At 35.6% G+C, this 22658-nt stretch overlaps 2 protein-coding genes across 2 annotated transcripts; both read left to right on the top strand.

Moving 5' to 3' along the window:
- Positions 1-1084: 1084 nt before the first annotated feature.
- On the top strand, positions 1085-11718 carry rab21 (RAB21, member RAS oncogene family). The gene is made up of 7 exons (XM_015048414.1): positions 1085-1564; positions 7135-7194; positions 7275-7382; positions 8108-8171; positions 9493-9547; positions 9648-9736; positions 10378-11718. Exons 1-7 carry the CDS (start codon positions 1418-1420, stop codon positions 10515-10517), a joined length of 663 nt encoding a protein of 220 aa, XP_014903900.1. The 5' UTR covers positions 1085-1417; the 3' UTR covers positions 10518-11718.
- A 1330-nt stretch (positions 11719-13048) lies between these two features.
- LOC106957157 (tetraspanin-8-like) lies at positions 13049-21660 on the top strand. The gene is made up of 9 exons (XM_015048412.1): positions 13049-13199; positions 15044-15112; positions 15186-15302; positions 15609-15683; positions 16428-16523; positions 18398-18526; positions 18613-18645; positions 18729-18812; positions 20937-21660. The coding sequence occupies exons 1-9, from the start codon at positions 13140-13142 to the stop codon at positions 21081-21083; spliced, it is 810 nt and encodes a 269-aa protein (XP_014903898.1). The 5' UTR covers positions 13049-13139; the 3' UTR covers positions 21084-21660.
- The last annotated feature ends 998 nt before the right edge of the window (positions 21661-22658 follow it).

Below are 22658 nucleotides of genomic sequence, written 5' to 3'. Positions count from 1 at the left end.
TAATAATAATAATAATAATAATAAATAGTCGTTTAATTTAAGTGAAAATACTTAAATACAACGAAAAATAAAGTGAAACACCTGGTTTAAGTGCATAGGTACGAAATGGACACTCATGGTTACGAAACGGGGTTACGAAGTGGCGAATTAGCTGTTGCTATTGCACCATGATGCAAACATGGGACTGCTGTTTTATTCAGTTTGTCTATGTCAATGTGTGTCCGTCCCTATCAAATAAACTTAAAAAAAAAAAAAAAAAAAAAAAGAATGGACCTTGGGTTTTTTCCATTTTTTCCTCCTTCTCCCTGTTGTCAACGTGAGAAGCTCCAGCAGCTCTGACGGCCCGTATCACGTGATACAGCAGAGAGTAGGTTAAAGTGAAGATGTCTCACTCGGCTGCCACTTCTAAGCTCTGGATTCAGTGATTTTCTTTTAATCACACTTTTAACATCACAATTTACTTACTGCTTTATGATGTAGCTTACACTTGTATAATAATTAATCACCGCAAAATGATTGTTATATTTTTTTTTTACTTTTTTGAACATGATAAAAATGCTAAAAAAAAACATTCATATATTTTTTTAAAGTGCAAAGATAAATCACAGAAACCGTAGCTAATTGGCCATCAGACCAATTTAATTTTTACATTAATAATTTTACTTTAACAATGAGTTTAAAAATGACCTTAATTTTTTAATGCCCAGTGCTATGTGCTGGGCATAGCACATAGCACATAGTACTTATGTACATTTTGCTTGATGTACATAAGTGTTCTGTTGGTAACTTTGCTTGATTCCTATAAAGTGTATTTTAGTTTTTAAGAAAGTGCTCTACAAATAAAATGTATTATTATTGTTTTTATTATAATTATCAGTATTAATTAGCTCTAGTTGTATTGAAAAACATCTGCAACCCTCAACTCTGTAGCTTTAAGTGGTTCTTTGGCTCACTAAATATATTGTGAAATTCTGTGGCCTCCTGAACCCTCCCCCCCACTACGCCCCGTGTAAATTTGGCTTAGAAACGCCACTAACCGAAACGACCAGCGTTCAAATATTCGTACAGTGACTCATCGTGTTGTAAATTAACCATCTTGGTTAAAGCTAGCCGGCTAGCTGCTAACTCAGACTGACGCCATTAGTTAGGGGAAAGAAGGCGTAAGAATCAAGAAGAACGATCCGGTTCCGATTTTAGACCCATTCTCCTTTCAGCTACGGACTGATACCGTTAAAAGTTCGGGTTGTGTGAGCTGTCAGGGAGCTGTTCTGATGATTTTAGCCTCTTTTTTAAAGTCGGAAGTCGGTGCACGGTTCTGACGGAGTTGGCATTGTTAGCAGCTCGGAAACAAACGTCTGTTTTTCTGGAGGAAAACTCGAGGATTTTGTTTTTTTTGGGGGGGGAATAAAGTGACACCATGGCAACAGCGGGGGCGGCCGGAACCAGCGGCAGAACCTACTCCTTTAAAGTGGTCCTACTGGGGGAAGGCTGCGTGGGGAAGACGTCGCTAGTGCTGAGATACTGCGAGAACAAATTCAACGACAAACACATCACAACCTTGCAGGTAAGACGGTCCGGGAGGAACCGAATCCCGCCGAACCGGGGTGCTGATTATCCCCAGCCGCCCGGTGCTGGGCTCTCTGGCTGGAGAGCGGGGGGGTCAGTCAGGTGTTTGTGAGAGTTGTTTACGTTCATCCAGACCAGGGAACGGATCCGGTTTCACTTCCAGTTCGGATCGGAGTGTTGGATCCACTTCCACAGCAGGTCCGGGCGGAGAGGGGAAAGTCCGGTCTCGCTTCTCTCCCATAAAAATAATATTAATGGGAGCCTCACATGTCCAACTGCTGTAAAGATTTGTATAACATTTACATTTTCACTGGCACAGCGGTGTGATCATAAAAGAACAAACCCAGTTCAATTTATTATTCAAAGTAAACTAGAAAGAAAAGCATGTGGAGAGGAAAAACGCCACCTTGTCAGGAGGAAACACCCAGAATCAGACCGAATGTGAGATAAATGCACAGAAATAAACAGAAGCTAAAGACAGAAATATCAACTTTAGCTACAGGGACTTCATAATTCATTTAATTTGTTGTTTTGTTTGTTTATTTTGGATATTTAAAATGTCCTCCAGTTTCAGTGTTAAACTTTCATTCAAAATTTAAAGCTTATTGATTTTTGAGAATGTGTTCTTGCATAATTACACCATCAAAATGGTCTAAAAACAACAATATTATAATATTAAACAACAATATAACAACAATATTGTTTATCACAATAACTTCTGGGACAATTTCTAATCCAGAAAAATCTGTCATCATACCAGGCCGATATAGATGTATCTAATGTGTTTTTCATAATTTCATATTCAAAGAATGAGACTAAAAGTGTCAGTAATATTATTTCTGATCAGTTTTTCTGGTCATTTGATTGAAAACTGTTTTTTTTTTTTTCTTGTTTCATATGAACATGTATCCATCCTCTTTTTGCAATAGTTTTGTTTTGAAACCTAAAAATAGGGGGGGAAAGTGGTGGAGGTTTAAAAATAACAGATTTCCAAAGTTACCTTCCCAAGGATTCCCACATCATTATTCGGACACCACTGTGTCTTCGCATTGGGCAGGAAGCTTTATTGCTGTTGAAATTACTTAAATCATTCATAAAATAATTGGTTGATTGAAATAGTTAGCATCGTTTCTGTTTGAAACTCTAGATTTGATCTTTTTTCTGGACATTCTCTGGATGTAAATCAGAGTTGAAACTCTGACTCTTCATTCTCAGTCAGTTTGAAATGTTTAACTGCTGCTCAGGGTTTTGAAACTTAAACTTTTCTACAGATTTTAGGGGAAAACGAAAAAGAAAACGTTACAAAGATGAAAGCATGTTGACATGTTTGAACGTCTCAGATGAAACAATCCTGAAATCTGAACCTTAAGGAAGGAAAATAAATCTCCTTAGCTGGGATATTTTTCTGAAGCTGGTCGAACGTTCAGCCACCATAAACATGCATACAGAGATGAAATGGTATAGTTTAGATCAAAACGTTCGCTTATAATGGCCTAGTCAAAGTTCAGACTTAAATCCAGTGAGAGCATTGCAGAAATTTAAAACTGAATTTTACAGACGGGTCTGCTAACATCTAATCCTAACAAAATACGTCAAGGTTTGACGACCAAACATGACTTTTGCTCTTAGACAATTATGATGCGTAACCATGGTAACAAGGTATTGGTTTTACAACCAATTAGTACAATATGGACTTAGTTTTACCACAATATTTTGTGATAATGGCAAAAGTGACAATAAGAGTAGTTTATTACTGTTTAGTTTTACGTCTTTTCAAGGCAGCTGTTTGGCAAACGGACGTAATAAACTAAACAGTTTATTCGCTTCATCAGAAAACATTTTTAAACTGGAATTTATCTTAACAATAAATCGGAATTCTTATCATGATAAATGATACGATAAATGATGATCATCATAGTGTCGATATCGTATCATATCGACACTACTGATTAGCGTCTCAAAATCTCAAATAAAACCTGAACTTTGACCCCAAATTGTTTCTACCATGAATTATAGTGAACAATAACTCCAACACCTTTTTTTTTTACCAGAGAATAAAGTCACAATATTAACTTTATTCTTGTAATTCACGTACCTCATTTTATTCTCATATTATTTAAGTATTTTTGAATTTAATTGAGAAAATGTTAAAGTTGTATTATGATTAATTTTGGAAGTTCCTGCTAAGTTTTAAGGTGTTGGAAGTGAATATTGACCGTAAAGCTTGTGATCGTTGCTTAACCTCCGCCCTCGCTGACATTTCTCTCTTTTTCTCAATACATTTTATTGAATTTTCTCTTATCGGACACAAACATCCTGACGTTGACATTCAGTCACACAGTCACAGTTCAAACCTGCAGGATGTGTGACGTTAAAATCCAGAAATTAACCAAACTGTTCAGGGTGAGACAAAGAAAATAAAACTCAAATTCAAAAGTACTTTATTGATCCCAAAGGGAAATAAAATAATAAAAAAGTACATAACTAAATAAATAAGCTAATAGACAATTAATTTAAATAAATAAGTAAATAAAAAATAAGTACATAAAACATTTAATACATAAATAAATCAATAAAAAAATTATAAATTGCAATAAATTAATTATTTAATAAATTCATTTATTTATTAAATATAATAAATAAATGAGTTTAACTAAATTATTATTTAAATAAATAATTTAATGTATTTAAATGAATAAGAAAATAAAAATAAACCAATAAATTCTTAATAAATAAATAAATAAATGGCCCAGATGATCCAAAGCAGTGGAAATGTTGAACGGAACTCGGTGAAGTGCATCCTGGGAGTTGCAGTCCGCCTCCCATCATGTCAGCAGGGCGGAGGAGGCGTCCGTTGCAGTCACACGGCGCCGCCGCAGGGCGCCGCGCCTCACATGAGCCGCATCCCGGCTGCGCGCAGAGAAACGATTAACTGAGCCGCTCTGATCCTCAGACGGAGAGCGGCAGATCACAGGATCAGGGGAGAAGTTGGACAAACTTCCAACACGCTTTGCTTTGTTTTTTTTTTTTTTCTCCTTCATATGAACGTCGGGTCATTCTCAGCACGAGCTCTGCATTAATGAAACGCCACGCTGAGTCATGGGACTCCATGTTTTTCTGGCCCCTCGCTGCCATTTGGATGCTGCTCAGTTTAGTGTGAGTAAACTGCTGATATGGGCAATAAAAACACTCAGGATCAATAAAAGCAGCTGCTGCAGAAAAGTTTCACTCTGAGCTCATCCATCCAGGTTTGAGGAATAATCTGGTCAAGTTTCACTGGAATCAAAAATTTAAATTCAAAACGGCGACGATGCAAAAGGCGGAAGTTTGTGGAAGAATCTAAATATCTTTTTGGTATTTAAAACAAATGTGAAAGTCATCTTGAAGCTGATTTAATCAAGAAATTTTTGTCTCGTCACAATAAGCAATAAGTCGATTTATCGTTTAACCAAAAACTGGATGAGAAAAGTCCTCAGTCTGTTTAGAGAGATCTCATAATTCATTTTATTTGTTGTTTTGTTTAGTCATTTTGGATATTTAAAATGTCTTCCAGTTCCATTGTTAAATATTGGTTATAATTTAAAGTTTATTGATCTTTCAGAATGTGTTCCTGCATTATTAGTCCATTAAAACTTAAAAATGACCTGAAAATAAAAATATTATCGTTATCACAGTAAATTGTAGGGTGATTCATCAACCTCCCTCTGACGCTGATAAACGGGAAATGGCAGCGTGTTTGGATCTGAAGCTCTCAGATTAAATCGTCGAAGCTCCACCTGTTTCCCACCTGAGAGCTTTGAGTTTCAGTTTCCCGGCAGATATGAGTTGAGCAATCTGTTGGCAGCTTCAACAGCTGCACAAGCTGAACATTTCAACACAGACGTTGGTTAAGCTGCAACTTTCTTCCTGTTCACTTTTCCTCAAAATGGTTTAAGAGCTGGAGTGATGCTAGTGGTGCACCGATCCACTTTTTCACTTCCAGTACCGATATCTGAGGTTTAACATCGGCTGATACGGAAACAGAAAAACAGCTGAACTCACTTTAAATGTTTCTTCCTTTTTAAACACAGTCATAAATCTGGTGAGTTAACCATTTATTTAATAACTTCATCACACCAATATCTTCACAAACCTGAATTTGTTCAGTCAGTGCAACTAGAAGTACAACAGCCAATATAAATAATAAACTGATAAAAATGATTTAAAAAGTAAACTTCAGCAAGCCTTTTTTCAAATAGTTCAGAAATTGCAATTAGGAATTCTAAATAATAAAGTATAGAATTATTAGACTGAATAGATCACCATAGTCACTGATGCCCAATATAGAATTTATTTCAATATTTCAATATTTTACCGATACAGATAATTTTGGATCGGTGCGTCTCTCTTTCTCATAATAGTTTGCTGAAGTTCTGGTCTATTTCTCCAGACAGAACCGGGGGAACCAGGTCAGGTTTGTACATTGTTTTTATTGGATTTATTTATTTATTTATTTTTTTCCCACCATTGCTCTCATTGTGATGTCAGCACGCCCAGGGCGGCCATCTTGTTTTTCAAGTGGATTTTACAGCTTCTTTTATTTGGACTTTGATTCAGGTAAACTTTATGATGGAATATGAGTCAGGCTACGATAATTTTTTAATTATGACAATAAAGTCATAATATTACAAGAATACAACCGTCATATTAGGGGAATAAAGTAGTAATTTTATAAATCCACTAAAAAAATAACAAATTATTAAAATGAGGATTGTTGGGCATCTTGTGGAGTTATACTTTGGTATAAGTTTTACTCATTTTTTAACACATTAGCACTGAATTATTTTCAGTGTTTGGGTTTTGAATTAATTGTGCAAAACAATTGAGTCTATTTTGAAGAGCCACAAACTGAGCTGGTTGCATCATATCCTGTTAAATAACAATTTTTTTCCTCATAATTGTAAGACATTTTTTCTGGTAAATTTGTGTCTTTTTCTGCTAATATCATGAAAAACAGGAAAAATATTTTGTCTATTCTCAGTAGTAAAAACAGTATTTATATCAGTCTTAATTTAAAAACAGTTGCTGTGTATAGAAAAGTTTTAATACATCAATTAAAGCAGATTTGGTGAACTTTAGATGTTTATAGATGTACCTTAGAGTAGATGTGGAAAATAGAATAAAAGATGTGTTTTATGTAAGTAGATTTTAATCTAAAAGTTGTAGTTTTGTCCTAATATATTCTGAATTGTGGTTGGGGGGCCGAAAAAAATCAGTCTGGTGGCAGCAAACGGCCCTCTGCCCCTACTTTGAGAACCCTTTCTCTAAATCAAACAATTCTCCTTAAAATAAACATAGAAGCTGATTACTTTCTACATGAAAACAAACTTAAATAAGTTAATTTAACTTAATCAAGTATCACAGTTTATAAAGTTTAAGCATTTCATGTCTAACAGATAAATTTAGCTAATTTTAACTGGAACTGGACGAATTAAGTGACCAGAAACGGCTCCAAGCGGAGGAAGTGTTGCCTCTCCTCTTTATTAATGGTTAATGGAGTGATTATTAACTCCTCCTCTTCCTCTGCAGGCGTCCTTCCTCACAAAGAAGCTCAACATCACAGGGAAGCGGGTCAACCTGGCCATTTGGGTGAGTGAGATGTTCTCTGATGCTGCTTGCGATGCGTTTAAGTACCAAACTGAAACCTGTGTTTTTGTGTGTGTGTGCAGGACACGGCGGGTCAGGAGCGTTTCCACGCGTTGGGTCCAATCTACTACAGAGACTCCAACGGAGCCATTCTAGTCTACGACATCACAGACGAAGACTCCTTCGAGAAGGTAAAAGTGCCGCGTTCAATCCTCTGCTCCGAACTGAGAACTGCTTCCAACAACTGAACTGATTCCTTATTTTGAACAGAATCATGACTCTCCAGAGTTTTGCTAATTAGGGAATCTCTTTTCCTGACTCTCTTCAGTGTCAGCAACTGGTTCAAAATAAGGAATCAGTTCAGATTCATTATGTTGGAGTAGTTCTTGATACTAAATTATTCCTTATGTTAAACTGATTTCTTATGTTGAATCAGTTCCCGACACTGAATTGATTCCTTATTGTGAACAGATTCCTTAGATTCCAGACTCAATTTGTTCAAGTCCTGATCAGAAGTTTTTCATAATTCCTGAAAGTCTTCCTGAATTATTATTATTATTATTATTATTATTATTATTATTATAAGATGTTTAAACTGGAAAATAATCATAAACAGCTGTGCTTTAGTTGAAAGTGATAAATTATTCAGCATGAAGATAGAAACGGGACATTTGTGTCATGATGGTTTATCTTCACCTGTGGAGTCAGGGCGCCCTCTGCTGGACACTTTGGGAAACATCTGAGGTTTAAACTTAAAACAAGCCAGATTTACAAAACTTTAATTAAACATGCTAACAACACCGAGGCCAGAGATTCACCTGAACCATAAAGAAAGTTGCTTTTAAGTAAAAACTGTAACAATATGTTATATTTAACGGGTTTAGCAGAACTAATCAGTGTTTTTGTGTCATTGCAGGTGAAGAACTGGGTGAAAGAGCTGAGAAAAATGTTGGGAAACGAGATTTGTTTATGTATAGTAGGTGAGTTGACAAAGTTACTGCAAAAATGAAATACAAGAAAATGTATCTATAGAAAACCTCAGTAACAGAAAATGTCCATGAACACAAATCAGTCTCAGTGATTTTCTTCGGTTTTGTGTTTATTGAGTTTATTTCATCACTAATTGTTGTTAAAAGAAATAAGCAGTTATCTAAAAATGAGGAGGAAAGTGTCAGTTTCATTTTCTGGCTCCGTCATTAGGATTTCACGCCAAAGAGAAAATTTGGGGTTTTTTGTTGTGTTGCTGCCGTTGTCATGGCGACCGCAGCTCCGGCTTCACGGGGGACAGAAACGTTTTCCAGCATTTTAACTGGATTAAACTGTGGCCGTCATGTGTTCGGACCAGATTAAATCTGCGGTTTGGAAACGGGATTCAGTTTTCAACATTTTTTTTTATTTTTTTATTTTTATTTAACATCTTTAAATTGTGGCTTGTTTTTTGGATTCTGGACCTTTGAGGTTTTTCTCCACCAACTTTAAAGTTTCTAAACAAAAATTTGATTGTTTTTCTTTATAAAACCATTGAAGCTCAGTCAGAGTGAAAGTTTTCAAGTCTTACTTCAGATTCTCAGTTGGATTTATGTCTGGACTTTAAGTAGGCCATTCTAACCCATAAATCTGGCTTCATTTTAACCATCTATTGGCTCTCAGGCTCCACGTTTAGAAACTTTAATTAAACATGTTAACATGTTTAAAACCTTTTTAGGTTTTATGTGCAACTAAAAAGGATTAAATTAAATATTTTTAGATAAAAGAGAATACATTTTTTATTTTAAGCTCTAATTATTGTCGTTTAAACCAAATGTTTGCTGGTTTTTGTCTAAAACTCCTATTTTTATAAATCCACATCTTCTGTGACATTTTGCAAATACATAAACATGTTATTTCTGCGCCTGTATAGCAAAACAAATTTTGCTGGATGACAAATTGTCCCAATAATAATTGTGATAAATAATAATATTGTTTGTATTTCAACTGACATATTAATAATGGTAAAATAATGCAAGTTTCCCCTTTTAAAGACAAATAAACTTTAATTTAGTAAAGAACACACAACAACCAAAAACAATAAATAAAGTGGAAATAAAGAACACACAGCCGAAACTATGAATAAAATGGATTATGATGTTTCTGTAAACATAATTATCAGACTGAAGAATTTTGTCATCCAGTTTTTTTTCTCAAAGAGAAAAATAATAAATAATTCAAATGGAAATGATTAATCTCGTTTTAATTTGTCATTTGATTAATTGTTTTATTGCTTGTTGCTGCAGTGTTTTAAAATCGTTTGTGTCTCTGCAGGTAATAAAATAGATTTGGACAAAGACAGACACGTCTCAGTGGAAGACGCTGAGAGGTGAGAACTGGAGTAAATCGGACGCTTTTCCCACTGCAGGCAGACAGATGGTGCCAACGAGACTCCTCCGCTGACCTCTGACCTCTTGCTTCTTTTGCAGCTATGCAGAGTCGGTGGGAGCCAAACACTACCACACATCAGCCAAGCTAAATAAAGGCATAGAGGAGCTGTTCCTGGATCTGTGTAAACGTGAGTCTGAACCTCAGTCTGACATTTCATTTATTTATGTAGTTCAAACAAGGATTTAAAAACAAGAAAATAAGAAATCAGTAGGACAAGACTGATTACGAAATAATTATCTTACTACTTCTTTTACACACACTGCCTGCAGACATGAAACCAACACACACATTTATCCATTTATGTTCGTTTCAGAATAAAAATTTAATTGTGCAAGAAAGCTCAAAGAAATAAAAAAATAGCAACTGTCAAAGAATAAATAAATAATTATATTTAAATGAGTATAAAATATGTAGTACAAACATACAGAAATAACTGGGATGTTTTTTAATGCACAATAGTTCAGCCTTGCGAGTTTGTATCAAGCATAAAGTTCCTCATGTTGAACGGATTCTTTATGTTGAAAACTTAAAATAAAATAAAAAAAAGCTTCAAATTTATAATTAAAAAAACTAACAATTTATAATTTCAAGAAAACTACACTTTCTCTTTTTTTTAATAAAAAAAATTGTCAGTTAATTTAAAATTAATTTGTTTATCATTTCCCAAAATTTTATTTTCGATTTATTGATTAATTCGATTTATAGTCCAGCTCCAGCTGAAAACTTTGCAGGTAAAATTTTCTAATTTTTTTTCTGTTTTTCCATCAGGCATGATGGAGACAGCTCAGGCGGAGGAGAGAGCAAAGGGCAACGGAGCCAGCCAATCAGCATCGAACAGGCGGGGCGTACAGATAGTCGACGACGAGCCGCAGGCCACGCCCGCCGGAGGATGCTGCTCCTCTGGCTAACACACACACACACACACACACACACACACACACTGCCTGCAGACATGAAACCAACACATACATTTATCCGTCTGCCATCCAGTTCGTCCGCTTGAAAATAAACTTCGCCTCTGCTGCTGAGGATCATGGGAAATCATATTTAAGTTCTTGGTCTGTGTTCGCTCCAGAATAAAATTTATCCGAGTGTGCTTCTGTCGCACGTTGATCTCTGTAACCCGTCTCTCTGTGTGACATTAAACATGGCGGCTCCTGGTTTCTTTCTTTGTGTTTGGGAGTGAAGCTGCTGTGTCTTTATTAACCTTCGGTGGCGCGACGGCTCCACCTGCTGGACGGAGGTGGCAGAGTTTTCTTTTAATCGGTTTGTTGGCAGGAAAACCTCAAACGCATTCACAGTTGAAGCGTCTCTGAAACAAGGAGCTACTGAGCATGCTCAGAAAAACTGCAGAAATAAAGCAGCTGGGTTTCTTCACAGAACGAGAAAGAAAAAGCTCTGAACTTGCCCTGTAATCAAACTAAAAACAGCCAGTAAAAACGTTTCTAAGGGCTCCAGTTAGAGCTGCACTCATCTAAATAACTCCATGTTTAATCAGGAAGTGAACTGGAAACTTAACGCCAGGATTTATCGTTTATTAAATTTCATACACTGTAAAAAACTGATTTCTGATCACATGTTGCTCCTCTGATTTGTAACTTTAAAAGACGTGACAGAAAATCAAACATAGATGGAAATAATGATCAGTTGTCAGATATTTTAATGATTGATAAAAGATGTAAAGAAAAAAGTAGTCTATCTCCAGCTACACATGTTTGCATTGGTGTTTTATGTCTGATTTATTTTGTGTAACTAAAGGTTTACGAAATAAAACCCTAAAATGTTTATTTCTGTCAAAATCAAAATCAGAGCTTCAGCTTTTATGTTCAGATTCTGCCCTAAAATTACATCTTATTTCTCCAAGATTCAAAAATATTTTCCACATTTAAACAGAAAAATGAACAACAACGTGTTGTTGATGTGCCATTATTATTATTATTATTATTACTGATTATCGGAGGAATCTTCTTCGCTTGGCTCTGCTCCTCTTCATCACTTTGGATTTTCCTTTTCTCCCTGAACAGAGAAGTTAAACTGTGCATGTTTGATTCCTATAAATGGCTTTGTTTGTCTCACTTTTAAACAAAATAAAATAAGTTATTTTACAGTGATGGAAGTCTGAGTGTTTGTGCTTCAAAACTTCTGAAATTAAAATGAATCATTTTACAGTTAGACCCTGCTTGAGTTGTTCTGAGCAGGAAGTGGTGAACCGCAGCTGACTACTTCCTGTGTGAAAGAGGAGCAGAAATCCTCTGAACTCAAGTTTGTCAGCAACAAGGCAGTTCAAAGTGCTTTGCATCATAAAAACATAACAGTTATGAAACAAGCAGTAAACGTTACATTTTGCCAAGTGACATCAAAATAATCAAGCAATTACTCATCAGATATGTTGATCAATGTTCCAGTTGTTATAAATCAAAGGCAACTCTAAGCATTTGGGATTTTGCTCTTGGGAAGTTTGTTCCAGATTATTGGAGCATTTGTTCTCTTTACGAGAAAGTAATATTCTCATAAAGAGAACTCTATCTTGTGCTAATCTGTTGTTTAAATGAAGGAGTAGAAAGTGTACATTGTTAAAGAAAGAAAATTAGTTAATTAGATTGTAATTATTCTCCACTTGAGCTGCAGAGATGGGATCCTTTCAATCAGTCATCCTTATCCTGCATTACAACAAGCGACAAAATGGAGCCGGAAGATGTTTAATGGAACCAGGGTGAAGTTGAACTGCTTACTCAAATAGTGCTGAATAGCACCAGTTTGTTTCAGGCTGTGTTTTACTTAACTAACATTAGACATTTTTAACTCTATTAAGATATAGTTCGGTTCATTCTGTTTTATTTTGTTGCTCTGAAAATTATTTTCAGATTATTCCCAACAACAAATTCTAAAACTTGTTTTAGAAACATCACTGTGTTTAGTCAAAGCTCATAAATGCCCATGCCTGTTTTTGTGTAAAAAATGTCAATTTGTCACTGGAAATCTTAAAAAGTGCAGAAAGTGCTCATCTGTATCAGCTAAAGACCACACTAAATTATTCCAATTAAACAGAGTTGGGGAGTGACTTGTTACATTTACTCAACTACATTTACTTCAGTAACTTTTTTTTTGGGGGGGGAAAGACTTACGTTTAATTTTCGTGAATAAAAACTCCTATTTCAAAACAAACCAAACAACACTATAATGTATTTTCATTGCTTTCCATGGATGAAAATGGTGGAAGAAAGAAATAACTCCTCCTTCTTAACTCTCGACCGCATCATTTTGTTAGTTCCTGACACTCATAGCTCGTAATGTCGGGAATTTTCCACTCCTTTTTCCGGAGAACGTCTTGATATCTTGAGCTTCAGCAGCTCCCGGAAGTGACCATGCTAAACTCCGGCTAGGTGACCGGAAGCCCCGCCCCCTCCGTATTTGAGCCAAGTCCAGACTTGTTGCTTCTGCTTTTGTCATCGCTGTGACTTGGTCGCGGTTCTCCAGAACTCGAAGTTCGCAGTTAAAGAAAGTTCTTTTTGTTTTTCGGTGCTGCAGGCATGGCCCAGATAAACAGCTGCCTCAAGCGGACCTTCATCGGGTTCAACTTGTTCTTCGCGGTAAGTTGGGTGTTTTAAAAAGATCCAGAACCTTTCAGAATTGAAAGTGCGTAGTTAAAGCTTTATGGGGTTAGCGCCCTTTATACTAATTTAACAAACGCCAATAACCAGTTTAACCGTTTAAAAACGGTCATAGTAAAAGTTTGTGGCTAAAAAAATTGTATTTGATGCTAGTAATTTATAAATAAAGTAATATATGGTCCTCATTTTTAATAAATTCATGTGGTGAAGTTTCAGTTCCGTGTAGAAATTAGGACCTTCAGTCCGTTTGGTTCAAAATGTAAATGGTAATCTGATTATTGTAGACTGAATACAGATTCGTTTTACAGTTTGTAATTCGCTAACGCTTTTTTAAATTAAAGTTGAACTTTTTGTCCACTCTGACTCAGACCCTGCATTAAAAACTAAAGTTTAACTCTTAATATGGCTTCTAACAGTAAACCTTATAAAACAACCAAATAATGATAATAAACACGATATTTTTGAATATTGCAGGTTTATGGATGAATAAAAAGCATAAGCTGCTCAAAAATAACAAAATATGTTAAACTACACTTTAAAGATGTTTTGAGTAGATGAAAGTTTTCATAAATGAAACCTATGACTCCTGAGTCACCCATTTCAGTATTACATTATTTTTTAGTAAGACAATGAATAGTTGTTTCACTGCCAAAAACAATTTGAATGCATTTCCTCCTTTTTGTTTTCATAAAACCTGCAGATCACTTCTTCACTGCATTTTGTTTCTTTTTATGTTTTGTACTAAAGCTGCTCAATTTTAGTCAGTTCTTTAAAGAAAAGTGCGACATAAACTAACTTTAACTTTCATTTTAAACTTTTCCCATCTCTTACATAAAACAACCGAGCATTGCAGGTGTTTTCATTCCACTTCCTCCTGAAATGAAATTTTTTTGCAAGACAATACAAGTTTTATAACTGCTTAGCCCTGAGCTAAGATGGTTTCTGTTCCTTCTTTGTTTAAGTACACAGAAGTTAATTCTTCTTCTTTTTATGATTGTTTATAAAACCTGCTGGTTTTATCTGCACTGGGGTTACCTGCTAACACCAATGTTTGCTCAGAGCAGGACATGTTCAGGCATCTGCCGCACACTTCAGCTTTGCGTTCAAACCTGCTTTTCCTGTTTATTCAGGGAAATAGTTACATGCTTTGTAAGGTAAGCTGTGGAGTTGCAGGTTGGATATTTCAAAGCATTTATAGTTACTAAGCTAACATAAATCAGCTCAAAGCAAAAAAAAACCCCCAAAAAACAAACACCTTTCTAGTGATATTTAGCATGTTTACTTGTATTTATGTCAGAGTTTATGAGCTTAAGAAGGATGTTGAAGTCAGACGTGGGGCAGGTGGTTTTATGAGGTAATAAGTTTGATCCAGAGAAAATCATAAGAGGTTAATCAATTTCTATGTTTCATTTTTTGTTATCACACCACAACTTTAAATATGTTATTATTGTGCATTTATTAGTTTTTTTGGGATCTACAGTGTCTCAGATTATCTCCAGTTTTCAATATGATTGATAAATCTGGAGGAAAATATCCCACAAGGACTCCGGATCATTACAGTGACAGTTTGCGGTCTGAAAAATGATAATTATCATCTAAAAGTTATTAAAACTGGTTATTTCTAAAGCTATTTTCCATAATTTGATGAAATTTGTTCTGCAAGCAGTTTATTATCTGCAAAATATTTATTCTGTTTATGGAATTTCAGCTCTAGGACATTTAATAAGCTGATTTTATGTAGCTTTCACACTAAAACTGAATCTGTGGTTTAAAGAGTTTTAAAATTAATCTTTGTCTAAAATTAATGAAATGTTTTTTTCTAGCTTGTCGGAGCAATCATCCTCTGCCTCACTGTTTTTGCCCAAATCGTCACCAACGGTGAAGATGACGACGTAAGCGCTCACACTTTGTTTATTTAACTGGAAAAACTCAATTTGAGCTAAAAATCTAAACGTATAACTGCAGATTGAGAACCGGACCTACGGGCTCATCTGCCTGTACATCATGGGAGCCGTCACCATGCTGCTCGGCCTGCTGGGAGCCTACGGCGCGTACAAGGAGCACAAGATCTCTCTGATTGTGGTGAGTGCGTTTTCAGATGAAACGGGATGTTGCAAGTTTGGAGTTTCCAGTGATCTCATCTGAGCTATTGCATTATGCAGAGATCTTTATTTCAAAACAGAGGTCAAAACAGATGATTTGTTTTTGTTTTTTCTTCCATGTTTACACTTTGTAGTACATTTCGGTGACACTTTTTTAGTGAAATTGTTTGTTAAATCTATGCAAGTTAGCTTAATAACTTAAGAATGACCAGGATGTATTCATTTGGTTCTCAGGTTAGGTGTTGTTGTGTAGTTCTGGTTCAAATTGTTTGTTTTTCTTCTGCAGTTCCTGGTCTGCATGGTCATCGGGTCTTTGGTGATGATCCGATCAGGAATCCCTACCGCCGTTCTTCGTCCTCAGGTAAAATCCCTTCTCCTCCAGGCGGAGCTCCTAATTGGAACGTCACGTCGGTGGAAATAATATTTATGATTTGTGCTCTGGTGTTAGCATAGCTAACCTTTTAGCCCAACACTGCTTGTTGAAAACTCAAATTTGTTTTTATTCAGGTTTAATTGCGGAGAAATTGTTGTTTCCAGATCTAGTTTAATTAGAAAATGATTTTAAAGAAATCACATTTGTAAAAATGTTTCTTTTGCATAATAGATCAAATTAGCAGCACTAACTCATTTAGCAATTTAGCTTTTTGCTAACTTAAAAGCTTTAGCAAATACTAAATACTGTTTTTTTCAGACCTAATTTAAATAGAAAATGTTTCAGAAAAATCTGATTTTTAAATATTTATCTATTTTAAGATGGAGAAAATGAACAGAGCTGATTTTTATTTTATTTTGCGATTTTGCTGACTAGCTCTTTCAGCTTTTGGTAAATGCTGTGTTTTTATAGTGCTTTAGAATCAGTAGAACTAATGTTTAGCTCTTTAGCTTTAGCATTTTAGTTGGTGCCCACCTCTGCTTATTGACACAAAACATTCAAATTTGGTTTTATTTAGGATTAGATGTACATAAATTGTTGCTTTCAGACCTATTTTAATTAGAATAGGATTTTAAAGAGTCATATTGTAAAGACTTTTCTATTTTGAATTTGTGTCTGATTGAGCTGCATTGTGTTGTTTCTGCCTCTGAATGAATCTCTGCTGGTTTGCAGGTGGAGGGATTCCTGGAGGAAAAGTTCAGTGAACTTCTGCCTCTCAACATGGCGACGATCTCACAGAAGCACTTTGTCAACAGCATGCAGACTAATGTGAGACTCATTCCTCTTTCACATAGAAGAACTGAAGGTGTTTAAGATATTTTAATGGAACCTCCTGAGAAGGAAATGGTTCGAAAACAAGCTGCAGAGGCGTCTGACACTTTCAAACTTTTTCTGATGTGTGGCTTGACCTCATTCACTTGTTTTCTCATTTCTGGGTAATTCTGAAACCCAAGATCTCACATTTTAAAATATTCCAAAAACTTCATCAGAATGACCGGCTCAGTCACCAACTTTTCCTCAAACCAACCATTCAGGGTTTATGTGATTAACAAAACAGGAGACAGAATGGCTCCTGTTGTTTGGCTTTCAGTCGTTATAAAACTTTGTTCTACCATTTTGCTTTCTGTTTTCCTGAAGGGTGACTCAGAGTGCGGCCACACCCACATTCACTTCCACTGAACAGAAACCAAAATCAAAAGTTTGATCTGTTTTATTCTTTCTACCCAAGAAGAAAAAACAGGGTTTTCTCGAGCTTAATTCATTTGTATTTAATTAATTTCATGCCAATCTTAGCAAAAAATAATTTTTTAGTTGGTTCATAAAGATCCAACTTTGTGGAACCAAGAATGCCACAAAAGAAAGACAAAAATATTTTATTTATTTTTTGTCATTATGTTTTTTTTTTAATTTGATTTTGAGAGCTGACAGCGTACAGACATTTTTGGACTGAGGCCAGCATGGTTCTTTAAATTATAAATAATTAAAATTTTCTCTACTTTGCTCAGAAGATTATGTTTATTCATATAAATTTTTAGATTCACTTTAAAACATAAAATCTTCAGAGATGTAAACATCAACCATCAAACATGGCCGACATCTAAACTTTTAACCAAACCAGAAGGTTTCACAGTCAGACGTTCACTTAAAGTACAATGACATACTTCCTGCAGAAATGTTTTTATCGTCCTGCAGTAAAAGGTTGATGTGAAACTAATAAAAGCTACACTCACAATAAGAACTGAAGATATCCTGCTGATATGCATTGATTAACTGATTATTAGTTCAAGCAGCTCAGCCAATGGCAATCTGATTTAAATCAGACTCGTGCAAAGGCAAGTTTAGGAGAAAAGTTTGCAAAAACTGATAAAGAAAATGGATGCAGTAATTAGTTTGGGGCCGCTGTGCTTCCAGGAAGCCTCCATTTCAACTCCTGATGTTATTTTAGCTTTTGTAGATGCTAATCTGCTGCTCCCAGTTCTATAAACACTTTGTTGCCACGGTTACGCATCAAACCTGTCTAAAAGTTAAGAAAACAACCAGAAAAAAAAATGCTGGTGGCAGAAAAATCTGTGTTCGTTGTAATCTGGATTATTTTAGTAACCGAATATTCTGACAAATAATCAGATAAAGAATTGACACGTTCATTTAACCAGTTAAGGCTTTTTTACAATATTATGAATGCATTAAAAGATGCAAATAAACAAATATTAAATTCCATTGTTGAATAAGCAAATAAATATATTTTATTGCTCAAAATGCAATGTCACTCCTTTAGTGAATTAGAACAAGGTAGAGATTTTTTTTTTCTTTTTTACAATCAAAGGTGTTTTTTATCTTAAATGCAAAATATATATTTATTTTTGCACAGTTTTAACTTAATTACTGCTTTGAGTGTTGTTTTCTTTAATCAAATGACCTTTTTGTAAGTTAACGATTAATCAATTACTAAATTAGTTGATGATTATTTCAATTATTGATTAATCGTGACAAATCCGATTAATCGTTTCAGCAATAATCTGTATCATTCCAGAGTTTTTCCAGTTAATGTGGAGTAGCTCCAGTGGGAACCACCTCACATGTCCTGCACGGCGGTGGAGGAATGATGGTTTGTTTTGACTCTCCTCCTTCTTCTGTGGTTTCAGTTGCACTGCTGTGGCCTGTTTAGCTACACAGACTGGAATGAAGACATCCCATCCTCCTGCGATTGCCCCTCTGACTTGGATGAGGAATCTGATACATGCAAGCAGGTCCCTGGCATGAACCGCTACCCTGTGAGTGTCAGCGCTCAGATGTGATCTGATTCACATTTCTGTTCGACCTGGAGCCACTCATGACTTTATGTTTACGTCTCTTCCAGTTTCTGAAGCAAAGCAGGTCCATCTACAGTAAGGTGAGTAAGCTGGAGCTCATTGACCAACCTGAAAGTGAAATGGATCAGATAAAGTAACTGCTGCTTCTCCTTTCCACCGGCAGCCATGTTTCCCCATCCTGATGCATTACGTCCTGTTGGTGGCCGACATCTCACTGGGGGTCGTCTTCACTCTGGCTGCTCTGGCTGTGAGTTCACCCTTTTGTCTCAAAAAATACACAAAACATTCTTCCAGGGAGCATTCACACCAACCCTGTTTGGTTTGCTATAATCAAACACTAGCTTGTTAGCCTAGAAAGTTTGGTTTGTTTGGGTGTCCACACATCCTTAAAAAAAATCCTAAAGGGGCAGTATTACGCATTTTCAAGCACAACCAAATAACCTTCAGTTGTTTTAGAAATGCTACATATATGAAATTTACTTTTCTAAGCTAACTTCCTAATTTAACACTCTGAAATTGGGTCTCTGTCTCTTTAAGAAGCTCAAGCTCTTTCTGAAACTCCGCCTTCAGGAAGTCATCACAACTTGGCTCCTCTATTAACACTAGCATTTTTACCAGCATTGCTCTGAGAAGTAGTTCCTATAATGAGCTCAGCAGTTCCCCTAGTTGTTTGCTAATTGGTTCTGGCTAGTCTGAAGGAGCTGAGTGGAGGAGGAGCTGCGCCTTGAAGGCGGGGATTGGTCTAACCAGGCATTTTGCACACTTGACTTGACTCTGCTCTGGTGCCGATCAAAAAAGTTTGGTTGAAGTGAAATCTGGCGCGATTCAAATGAATATGTGAATGCCAAGCTGACTGGAGATCACTCCAAAAGCAGGAAGCGGACTGCTGGTCAGGGTATTCTGGGTAAATACAACCAAAAAGAATACACTAATTTATCGCTAGCAGGAGAAATGTGTCCTGCTAGCGAGGACACCTTTTTAGCCAAAAACAAAAGAGAAGTCCTCCAGACGCTGAAATCTGGTGCCACTCCATTTTTGTTTGGATTTCATGAAGAAGAAACTTGCACTCAATGTCTTCTTTAGAGGTTTTCAAGTTGCTTCCTGTAGTGGCTCTTGCTGTAGCTCCCCCGTAGGTGAGGAGGGGAACAGGTTTTTCAAAAAGCTGAAAATGTAGCAAATGTTGCAATTTTTGACTACCAGAGCATCAGGTGTGAAATCACCTTTAAAGTAATTTTAAATCTCACAAATTACAACTTTACAACACGATCCCTTACAAATAAGTTAAACAATCACAAATAGCTCTTAAACTTGAGAAAAGAAACATTAAACATGTACAACTTTAAGTAGCAGATATTGTTTAAACTAAACTGTTTAGAGATATGTTCCAGTCTTCTTTTGAGTGGGCTCATTAATGTAAATAAATAATCCATTAGAATCTCATCTGAAGGTTGGATGCCTCTCATGGAGACCAGGAATGTAAACAAACCATCCCGGCTGATAAAACCTTGAGCATGCAGTTACTCTCATGCTCAAGGTTTCTGAAATGTTTCACTTTAAAGGAAACATTTGAGATCTATGAAGCATCAGGACAGAACAGGTCCTAACAGATCCTACCACGTCCTTCAGGATTGTTTTTCTAACAGACTGTTCTGTGTTGGCGCCAGATGCACCAGAAGGAACCTAAATGGATTAAACAAAAGTTAATTTGGAGTAAATAAACTTTCAGATGTACATTTAAGGCCAGAAATATTGCCCCCCTGATGAAATCACACACAAATGATGCAATTTTATTATACTAAATTAGCATTTTTCATGTTTTTGTACTTCTATTTTGCCACTACTGCTGTGAAAAACAGCCAAGATGCTTTAAAAAAACCCACAAAGAAAATGTTAAAATGTTAGTTTATTTTTTGGTAATAAACTAACATTTTTGGAGTCTGAAAATGAGTCCTTTCAAAAATCTCCAGATAAGAATCCACATTTTACTGGCATTGTGCTGTTACCTAGCAACCCCAGCCTGTTACCTAGCAACCTATGTAGAGTTCAGCATGTTGAGTCAGGAGTTGTGGCCAGCAGCATCATCTTTGGATTTAAAGTGACAGAGGCCCTAAACAGTAAACGTAGACAGGCCTGAGCAAATTAAAGTCTCATTATCTAAGAATAATTGTATGCAAAAAATGTAACCAACATGATTTGTATAGGCCATAGACCTATCATGGCCTGTTTAACGAAGCATAACAGGTCACCTTTAAGAGTTAATTCTGAGTAAATAAAGTCACAAATGTTACGCTATGATAAAATCATGCAATATTTCCATGTAAATGACCATAATAAAAACATTTCATACTTCATCTTCCTCCTCATGGTTCAGGTTCTGGGCATGATTCTGTCCTCCATCATGATCCACCAGCTGCGTCATCCCAACAAAACCCCCGTCGTCTACAAAGTTCCCACCATCTTCATTCCAGGACCACCAAAGTACCAGGAGCTGCAAAACGATCTCCCACCTCCCTACTAAAGGAGCGCTGCCACCTTTCTGTTATGCTTCAGGATGTTTTTCTTCTTCTTCTGCCGTTTCTCTGACTGCTTCCAAAGTGCCTTTCATTCCTCCAACAAGGGAGAAACTCTCCAGAGATTACTCTGCACCAGCTTTGCCAGTTTTATTTTTAAACCATATTTTACAGTTTTTTTATGTTTGGTTTTAATCGTCTGAGAGAGTTTTAAGAAAAATAAGATATTTACTTTCATCTGTTTCTAAATCATCATACAAAAAAAATATTTTAACAAGCTTGGTTTACTGTTGAATAATAAAAGTCGGGAAAAAGCCATAAGACATTTTCATCTCATAGAAGAGTTCTAACCCTATTTAGGTTTTATATATTAAACCTCTAGATATGCAGATTTGTGTTTGTTTAACCAAAAGCAACTTCCTTGCACACTTAATACTCCTAAAGGAGCTGATAAAAATTGATTTTTAATAACAAGGCTTAAAAAGTGACAATGAATGTTTACAAACAGAAGGCTAGTTTATTTCTGCTTGCTAATCTGTTACTGATTTCATTTGGATTTAAAGGGAAATAAAACTATAAAATAAAACAATGTTTGTGGTGTTTACTGATTTAAAAAATTGTCTGATTATACTAAAGAAATTTGCAGCTCTGAAGCATAAATGGTTGTAAAAGCACATTGTTCTCAAAAAACATGGAGTCAAAAATTTTCAATAAAAAAATATTTGAGATTAATCTCAGAAATGTTCTAGAAAAAACAAGAACCTTCCTGAATGCTAAAAGTAAAAAAAAAAAAAAAACTAAAGATTTTTTTTAGATTAATCTCAGAAATGTTTGAAAGTTTTAAACTTTTAAAACTCATAAATTTCAAAGTTTTTCTTGGAAATCTCTGAGCATTTCTGAGCATTATCTAGCAAATTCTCAACTTTTCAAGTTAATAATTGCCATTGTTTTCTTAGAAAAAGTTTTCAGGCAAATTTTTGGCTTTTGGAGATCATAAATTTAAATTTTTTTCTCTAGAAAATGTTTTAAATCTCAAAAATACCTAGTATTTTCCTTGCAAAGTTTCAACATTTAGACCTAAAAATTTCATAATTTTTTTCTAGGAAATATATTTTTAGATTAATCTTAAAATTTATGAATCTTTGTCATGAAGCGGTGTGGTTATAGTGAGGATCGCACGCTGAGACCCAGGTAGATGAAAAAATAATAAATTTAATGAAAATAAATCCAGCAGAACAGCACGAAGGAACAACTGGAGACACGAGGAAACAGGCAAAGGTTTGACAATGTTAGACAAGGACCCGACGAAGAACACAGACACAGGTGGGTTTAAATACACAGGGAGGGTAATCAGGTAAGTAGACACACCTGGGGGACAATCAACGGGGAGGACAGGACAGAGACTCAGAGGAAACAGGACAGAAGCACAGAAAATGTCAAAAATAAACACTCAAACACACGGATCATAACAATCTTATGTATTATCAGTGTTTATGGTTAATAAAGTATGCAGCAGTGAGTGTGAGCAGATAAAAATGATAAAGGACACAAAATCACAAGTATTTGAATATTTTTGTACAAAT

This window comes from Poecilia latipinna, unplaced genomic scaffold (assembly GCF_001443285.1).
Source record: "Poecilia latipinna isolate Pla-1442-1.1 unplaced genomic scaffold, P_latipinna-1.0 Scaffold882, whole genome shotgun sequence".
Taxonomy (NCBI): domain Eukaryota; kingdom Metazoa; phylum Chordata; class Actinopteri; order Cyprinodontiformes; family Poeciliidae; genus Poecilia; species Poecilia latipinna.
The sequence above is the reverse complement of the archived record's forward strand: the minus strand, read 5'-3'. Positions and strand labels throughout refer to the sequence as shown.

Bases quoted from the DNA above. Each gene is read 5' to 3' on its own strand.
- rab21 (XM_015048414.1), top strand. From the start codon at position 1,418: ATGGCAACAGCGGGGGCGGCCGGAACCAGCGGCAGAACCTACTCCTTT. The intron at 1,565-7,134 runs GTAAGACGGTCC...CTTCCTCTGCAG, and splicing joins AACACATCACAACCTTGCAG to GCGTCCTTCCTCACAAAGAA. The intron at 9,548-9,647 runs GTGAGAACTGGA...CTTCTTTTGCAG, and splicing joins TCAGTGGAAGACGCTGAGAG to CTATGCAGAGTCGGTGGGAG.
- LOC106957157 (XM_015048412.1), top strand. From the start codon at position 13,140: ATGGCCCAGATAAACAGCTGCCTCAAGCGGACCTTCATCGGGTTCAAC. The intron at 18,646-18,728 runs GTGAGTAAGCTG...TTCCACCGGCAG, and splicing joins GCAGGTCCATCTACAGTAAG to CCATGTTTCCCCATCCTGAT. The intron at 18,813-20,936 runs GTGAGTTCACCC...CTCATGGTTCAG, and splicing joins TCACTCTGGCTGCTCTGGCT to GTTCTGGGCATGATTCTGTC.